The following is an 8,932-nucleotide window of genomic DNA, read 5'->3' as shown; positions in this document are numbered from 1 at the left end:
CGATTTCTTGTTAGAAGACGGCCCAAAGGGACCTAAGACATGACTCGAGGCCCAACTTATGATTTTCTAACCAACAGCCCGTAAGCCTCATGACGGTTTACGCTTGGTTCGCTAGGAAAGATAAATGTCAAGTTTCCGCGGATAAATACGAAATTTTGAAGATAATTACGAAGATCGGAAAAAATGGAATATCTCCATTTTTACGCTATGACGGTTAGAGGGCAGAAGAGGAAAAGCGTAAACCGACCTAGGAGCCAGTACATAAGGAGTCCTAGGCGAGAGACATGGGGAGGACTTTTCTCAGAGCAAACTTAGCACTTAGAGCAATTAGGCATATTTCTGTTTTTGTTATTTGAGCTGCGACTCAACTAGGTTATTGCCGTCTTAGGGTTTTAGAACTAGGAATCTCGCCGACAGCTCTCGTAGCCCAGGCTCTTACCTTGTTGTAACGCTCAAACGCGAATTCGGAATAAGATCTGCTTTGCTCTCTTTTCGATTTCTTATACTTTATCGTTGTTATTCTTGTGTTCTGATTGCTTGGCGTGTGGTATTAGCAGATATCCGGGACCTCTAAGAAATTAGGGTTTTCCTAGTTTCCTTATTTAAACGGAAGTCGACGTTGTGAATTTCGGTTCCCACAGTGAATTTTTTGTAAAATCAGTAATAATGTTTCCCAAGATGTAATACATGAGCTAACAATGTGTTTACACATTTACAAATCAATGAAATAATAGAGTTCAATAGTCTTTTTCTTTTCTTTGGATCTCTCATATGCAATAATAAACTCCAATGACCTTTTTCTCATCTTAATAAATAAGAATGTTAGTAGCTTCATATTGATACAACATTTTAAGAAACATTTTAACCCTTCTTCCAACTCATAACAATAATCATCATTAGTGTCTATAACAATAATACTTAAGAGATGGAAACAAACAATAGTAACTAGTCAAAGCATATCATATTTTTTATAAGTTTGTGTTGAAAAACTTAGTCAAATTTAGTATAAGTAAGGGAGAAAACATATTTTGAAAATATGAGTTTTACATATCTTGAAGTTACTTATCACTCTTAAAAATACAAATTATTCAAAAACTCGCGTAGAAGACTTAAAAACTAGCGTAGAAGACTTCCACGGAAGTCTTCTCGGATCAGTTAGAAACTTTAATTAACGTGAATGTTGGTAACCTTATAAATATCACCAATTAAGTTATAAATTTCATTCAGTAGCCCAAATATTCATTAATAAACATGAATTAACAAGAAAATGTTAAAAAGTCTCTATAGTTTTAGAGAAAATACAAGTTGAGGCAGACGACATCCACGGAGGTCGTCTAGTAGACTTCCAGAGAAGTTGTCCATTTAGGTCATTTTTGCAATTAAAATTTTACAAAGACTCTGTTGTAATGAGTAGGTTAACTCCATAGACTATGTGTTCATGTCTAGGTTATAATCTTCTTGATTCATTGCAACAAGATCAGCATGTGTCGAACCTTCACCCAAAAATAACATTCTCGCTCCTTTGAAATGATCAACCACAAAATTACAACATCCATCTTTCAACAATTATTCTCTATACACTGCATGTAATTGACGCATCATCTGAAAAAATCAAAATAAAATACATTAGCAAACATAGAACAAAGAAAACGAAAGTTTATTAAAGATCGACGCGGACGACTTCAATCTAAGTCTTCCAGACGACTAAAATATAAGTCGTCTGGTCAACGCAGAAGTTATTTTTGCAATTGACTTTGAAATCTGTTATCTGAGACGACTGAAAAATAAGTCGTCTACTTTTGTTTGGTTAAAAAAAAACTCCAAAGACGACTTACATGTAAGTCGTCATAGGTTAGTTTTGCATTTGACTGGATTATTTCAGAAGTTTGACTTTCCTGCACGACTTACATTTCAGTCGTCTGGTGAAAAAAATTGAAATATCAATAATTTATTAAAACTCGACGACTTACAATTAAGTCGTCATAGGTTAGTTTTTCAATTGAAAAATAAAACTTCAATATTTAATTATATATAGACGACTTACAATTCAGTCGTCCGTCCGACGACTTACATGTAAGTCATCCAGGATTTACAAGGTTTGACCAGAATCTCGGAATAAAATCCTGGACGACTTACATGTAATTCATCGGGCGGACGACTGAATTATAAGTTCTGCGTATAGTTAAATATTGAAGTTTTTTTTTCAATGGCAACACTAACCTACGACGACCTACATGTAAGTCGTCGGGTTTTAATAAAATATTGATATTTCAATTTTCCACCAGACGACTGAAAAATAAGTTGTCTAGGAAAGTCAAAATTCCGACAAAATCTAGTCAAATGCAAAACTAACCTATGACGACTTACATGTAAGTCGTCAAGGTTCTTTGGAGATTTTTTTTGTAACCAAACAAAAGCAGATGACTTATATTTTAGTCATCTCAGAAAACAGATTTCAAAGTCAATTGCAAAAATAACCTTTGCATTGACTAGACGACTTCCAGGTAAGTCGTCTACAGCCAGACGACTTACCTGGGAAGTCGTCTGGACGAACAGATCTGGAAAAAAATTCGATTTCATATCTTAAAATGGTGAGATAACTTCCTTAGCACACATAAGGCTTCTCCAAGCACACAAAATCTCAAACGAAAGTGACCCACCCAGAATTGTTAGCTTCTATGACTCTATGAACCATAAAAAATGTAGAATCAAAATCTTGGGTTTTTTTAGTTGAATGTGGAGAGAAAGTGAGAGAGATATTGTGTTTAGTTCATAAGAATATAGAAAGAAGAAGGGTAAATCGATTTTGGGAGCATTAAGAGCTTCCAATTGGTTGTTCATGGTGGTTGGGGTATTGATAACAATGACAATCTTGTAATTACTTGTAGATGATGAGGGTGATAGAGTAAAAATGTCATTTTCGAAAAAAAAAAAATTGATGGCATTTTCGTGAATTATATGAACTTGTGGGGTGAATAGGGCAAAACTCATTTAAAAAAAATATGGAGGTTAGTTTTGTGTTTGACTTTGAGTTTTAGGTCAATTTTGCAAAAAAACCCTAGAATAAACGGAATTGACAATGAGAATATAACGGAACAAGAAGCTCTCTTTTTCTCAGATTGAGATTGGTAGTACTACTGATACTACTGCTTGTAGTTGTGTAGTACTCGTTCTTGAATATGAAGAAACCCAAAAAACTTTATCTTAGTTTCATATTAATACCATACAGTTTGATGCTAGAAAGTATTAAATTTAACACAAAATAAATATGATCCATGTTATTTCTAAAAAGGGAAAAATATTGACAGACGAAGAATGAGCAAATACCAGTAGGGTTCTACGTAGATAGCCGGCCCACAGGTTAGTAGGTTACAAGAACAGATATTATAACGAGAAAGTATCTCTCCGAATAAATTAATTGAATTTGGGATTCTTAAGACTGAACCGTTTTAGTTTGATTGATTATTCCTAGCACCAAGATAATCAAGTTTGCAACTGGCCTTTCGTCTGTCTACAGACGGATTTGGATCCTGACAAGCTCTTGTTGCAGATTCAGCTTCTCTAACCGTGACCTGACAATATCTCTGTTCTAAAACTCGGACGCCCAGCCGCCTAGGCGTCCGCATAGACGTTCGTCCGCATAGGCGTTCGACGGTGGTGCACCGCCGCGGTTTTAGCCAAATCGTTACAATAAGTCGGATAAGCAATAAATCACTTAAAACCCGACTAATCGCCGCCTAATTGTCCAGAAATCGGACAAAAAGACCAATTTGAACAGTAAAATTTTGGATTTTGAAGACAAATGTTTGGGCCATAAGACAGCCCATTTGCTTGAGTTGAGCTGGGATCTCCTCTATGTATTTATAGAAGAATTTGAGGCTACTCTTCTAAGGAATTAGTCGATGTGGGACAAATGCCACTGGTTTCTAATTTTTTTTTTCCGACTTGTGCTATTTAAAATCAAAGAAAAGTTGCATCAGAGTAGAATCGAACACCACACCTCTTACTGCAACAATTGCTAAGCAAACCACTGAGCTATTTTAATTATTCGTTAAACATTCACATGTAATGGTATGTATACATATATTTATAATTTAAAACATATAAAAACTAATCCCCGCGTATACCCCGCTTAATCCCCGATTTTTCGGTAACTCGCTAGACCCAAGATTGCCGCCCGACTAGCGCCTAGCGTAGTTTCTAACATGGGACAATATTAATCATTTAAAAAAATATTAATCATTTTATACATTTTTTTTTTTTGGGCAAATCATTTTATACATTAGATATTTAGATAGGTATATTCCCCGAAGTATTAGACAAGCCATATGTTTTGGATCGAATGGTCGGTCCGAAATTAATGTTTCTATGCGCAAGACCAACCCATAATGCAACACGTGTTAAGATTACCAAGACTTCATCTCTAATTTTCTTAAGGTTTTTATTGATCCGCATCTGTTACATTCCCACCAACTCTTTCACCATCCACTCCAAATTAAACACAACCCATACTTCTAAATATTTGAAAGCCTTTTAAATAAATATTCGAACGAACCCTCTTTGTTTTTCTTTATATATATAAACACATAATAAGAAGGTGGATCTCACAACTTGTCAGTAAATCAGAGGATCTGCGTCCAAGGAAGATACACAACAATGTCATTGAAGGATGATTCGGTGTTCGAAGAGAAAGCTAACGTAGGAGGAAGAAGAATCAAAGTGGTGATAACTAGGAAACAGCTGGATCTCTTATTGGCCAAGCAAGTTTCACTAGAGCAGCTCGGTTTAGTGAACCAGAGAATGTTTCTCAGATCTTCTAGCGAAAATAAGTGGAAACCACGTCTTGAATCTATCCATGAAACACCTGAACTGTAAGGATTTTTTGTTTAGATATTTTTAACACCTGGCCTGATGATGATGATTTGTATATAAGCAGATGTTTGTAAATAACTTTTAAAATAAGTATCTTAAAGTTCTTTTCTAAGTCAGTGTTATTTTAGTAAAATTTTTTTTACAGTAATAGGCAAATAGAGGAAAACAGGGGAAAACAGAGCAGGACAGACGAGCCCTTTTTCAGTTCGATTCAAATATCCAATGATTGATGGATGCATTTGCCTTCACATGTCTCTTTTTAAAAAATTAATAATATGAGTGATGCTTCATCAAACACAATAGTATATGTTCAGAGAAAAATAACCTTTAATGCAAGAATATGCATACAAGACTGACGTACCCAAATAGTGAAGGTGAATGAACTTATATCACTATAGCTTTGGCCAGAGTTGAAATATGTTTACAACTTGTATCAAATGACGTAATCTTGCCTCAGATATGTAACTTTAGGTTCACTTTATCAGTATGATATGTTCGGTACTATGATATGACTATGATATGTTCGGTACTATTCAGTATGCACCACTAGTACAAGGATCGCTGAAACTTATCTTCTTTTCTTTGCACGAGGAATGTTTCATAAAAAGCTCGGAGATTCTCTTATACTAGGAGTTTATGGGATAACGACAGATTAATACGTTTTTTCGTCCTATTTTGACTCCACTTCTGTGCAGATATTTTAATTTATTTATTTATATTACATTTTAATTAACTTTTATTACTTACAAATATATTTTGAGTTAAGTACAATAAAATAACAATCTGAAATAATCAAATAGAGAACCTCATTCAAAATATATGTATTTTTAATCTATACATTTTGCATATTTACAAGTTGTGAGATCCACTTTCTTATTATCAACCTTCTTATTATGTGTTTATATATATATATATCCTCTTCTTTCCAAGCCTAAGCATATTTTTTCTACTTTAATCCAAAATCAATCAATCATTCCTCAAACTTCTTCCTTTTCTTACCACAATCCACAACAGCAAGATCACACGTCTTCTTTTCTAGCTTCCAACTATCCTCATCTTGCAGACAGTGATATATGAGCTCATGAGCCGGCCATTTCTTTTGCCCACAGCTATAAATATTCTTAAGATGATCATACTCCGAGGGCAGACTAGCGAGTAACATACTTACCACAACATCATCTGGAATATGCATCCCGAGTTGCTTCATCTTAGCAGCAACGCTCATCTTCGTCATAATATACTCCCTAACACTCTCATCTGGCTGTTTCCTCATGGAGGAAAACTCGTCCAGCAAAATCTCCACCTCTGACTTCGCGTTTTTCTCATAGCATTTCTCAACCGCAGCTAACTACTCTTTGGATGTAGTAACATCCTCAGGAACAACGCCTCTGAATGGCTACGGGATACGGATTCTCATTACCATCATACTAATGCGGTTGGAACGGTCCCATTTCTTGGTTTCGTCAACTTTTTTAGAAGGACTGAGACGTTCTTCCCTGAGCGAGATGTCAAGATCCATGAGGGCAAGCACAAGTAACAGATGTTCTTTCAATTCCGTAAAGTTTGATCCCGTTTAGCATCGGGATCGAGTCGACATTGGAAAACGCAGATGTAAATCCCAACGCTGAAATATTGAGGAATAAGATTGTGTCACATATGATAGCAAAAGTAGAATACAGTTTATTAAAAGAAATTGACATAACACCATAATTTTGAACATAGAATGTGAAAGCAACATTCAAGAACGGCTTTCACATTCAGACAACTGAGAGAACCCATAACAAAGATTCCCTCGTCTACAAACTTATGATTAGGGTTTCAGGATTATTAAGGCAGTTTCCAAGGCTACGTAACATTCTAAGTGAATGAAGAAAAAATAATCTGATGTAATAAAACATGGATACTAACGGCTGATAAATCAGCTGACACGTATCAAAATCAAGCGCTTGATGGCCAGACAAAACGAAAAAACACAGTCACAAAATACCCTAATCTTCGATTTGATCTTACGCTTAGGGCTGGGAGATCCATTACAAAACATATGATTATGTCAAAAAATTGATTAATTGACCATAAAATTCACATGTGTTCCCCCAAACCACCACGAATTCAGAAAATATGACTAACCACCAAGAGATTGTTTGGAAAACGATAGTTTTGCTTTCGGTTAGGAATAGACGAATTAGAAGTAAAAAAACTCGTACAAAACCTAATCATCCAGATCTGGAAAACATAGACCATTTACCTGGATTCATGATTGAAGCCTAACCCTAATTACCGCTAAGTGAGGGCTATCACCACATTAATAGAAATTGATGGTAAAGAAATCTCTAGGGTGGTGTTTTATAAGCAGTGGGGATTACTGTTACTAGGCAAAAGAAAATTATAAATTTGCCGTAAAATTTATAATCTACCATTCAGAGTACTATTTTTTAGTAAATTAGAGAATTTGCCAAATTCTCTAGGCCTGTGTTTTGTTTTGTTTTTTTAATACGACACTGCGCCTACACTCTAGAAACAAACATCCTAATCTTTCAACTTCTAGACTTTTGGTTTCTTCTCTCTTTCCACGAGAGCTTTCTTCCGGCAAAACTCCGGCAATTGTTTACCTGTTTCTGTGTCTGCTTTGTTGTACGGTTTATTTGGATTCATTTTTGTGACCTTTCAGGTATGTGATCTGGGTAAAACAACTATTGATGAAGAGGATGAGTTTCTGTGGAATCAGAAGTTTGAACACAGATTTTTCTTTAGTATGATCTATGTTATCCTGACCCAACATCAATTATCAGAAACAATGATGGATCTGAAGCCACTGTTGGTTATTTTCTATATGATATTAGAAGTTTGTTCACTGCTTGATGTTAAAGGATTCACGGCTTCAACTGAATGGCAACAACATCTTGCAATCGGTAATGTCATGGAAACTTGTCTGCATTATGTCTTGAAGAAGAGCGATTGTTCTGCATTTTTCTAAAACATTATTGTTTTGGATTTACTATTCGGTGTTTTTTTTGTTATTGGAAACATTTATTTTTGCACTGTCTACGGAGCAAAGGTCACTCTGAAATCTACTAGGTATGGTTGTGGAAAGCTGGTGGAATAGAAGAAGAAAATATAGGCAATATTTGTAGATGATGCCAGATTTTTATTGTAAGGAGTATGAAGTCAAAACAAAACCCTCATAGAAGGTGTTGGATACGTAAGCTGATATGTCATGAATTTTACATGTTTCACTGCAAGAAAACAGCGGCATACCAAGGGAAAAAATCGTCGGTATGTCGTCGGAATAACGTTATTCCGACGACATACCGACGATTTTTTCCCTTGGTATGCCGCTGTTTTCTTGCAGTGAAACATGTAAAATTCATGACATATCAGCTTACGTATCCAACACCTTCTATGAGGGTTTTGTTTTGACTTCATACTCCTTACAATAAAAATCTGGCATCATCTACAAATATTGCCTATATTTTCTTCTTCTATTCCACCAGCTTTCCACAACCATACCTAGTAGATTTCAGAGTGACCTTTGCTCCGTAGACAGTGCAAAAATAAATGTTTCCAATAACAAAAAAAACACCGAATAGTAAATCCAAAACAATAATGTTTTAGAAAAATGCAGAACAATCGCTCTTCTTCAAGACATAATGCAGACAAGTTTCCATGACATTACCGATTGCAAGATGTTGTTGCCATTCAGTTGAAGCCGTGAATCCAGGACCACCAGTTCGTCGGAAAGGTCCTCGGAATATACCGAGGGAGAACTTCCTCGGGATATTTCGATCGGGATATTTCGATGGACTTTCCGATGGTCCAATCCTCGGAAGTTCCGACGAAATATTCCTCGGAATTTTCATCGGGAATTTCCGAGGAACAGAGCCCTAGAAAAATTCCAAGGAAGGAGTCCCTCAGTATATTCCGACGACTTATTCCGAGGAAATGTTCGTCGGAAATTTCCGAGGGTTCATTTCCTCGGAATTTCAAAAAAAATTAACTTTTTTAAAAAAAATAAAATTTTTGAAATTTACATTCGAAAATATAAAATTAAAATTAAAATTGA

At 35.5% G+C, this 8,932-nt stretch overlaps 1 protein-coding gene across 1 annotated transcript; it reads right to left on the bottom strand.

Annotated features, from left to right (window-relative positions):
* Positions 1 to 5,842: 5,842 nt before the first annotated feature.
* On the bottom strand, positions 5,843 to 6,391 carry LOC106314899. The gene is made up of 2 exons (XM_013752702.1): positions 6,293 to 6,391; positions 5,843 to 6,220 (listed from the first exon to the last, which is right to left on the bottom strand). Exons 1-2 carry the CDS (start codon positions 6,389 to 6,391, stop codon positions 5,843 to 5,845), a joined length of 477 nt encoding a protein of 158 aa, XP_013608156.1.
* Between the last annotated feature and the right edge of the window lie 2,541 nt (positions 6,392 to 8,932).

This window comes from Brassica oleracea, chromosome C9 (genome assembly GCF_000695525.1).
Source record: "Brassica oleracea var. oleracea cultivar TO1000 chromosome C9, BOL, whole genome shotgun sequence".
NCBI classification, from domain to species: domain Eukaryota; kingdom Viridiplantae; phylum Streptophyta; class Magnoliopsida; order Brassicales; family Brassicaceae; genus Brassica; species Brassica oleracea.
Note: the sequence above shows the minus strand (reverse complement) of the source record. Positions and strands in the feature narration are given on the sequence as shown.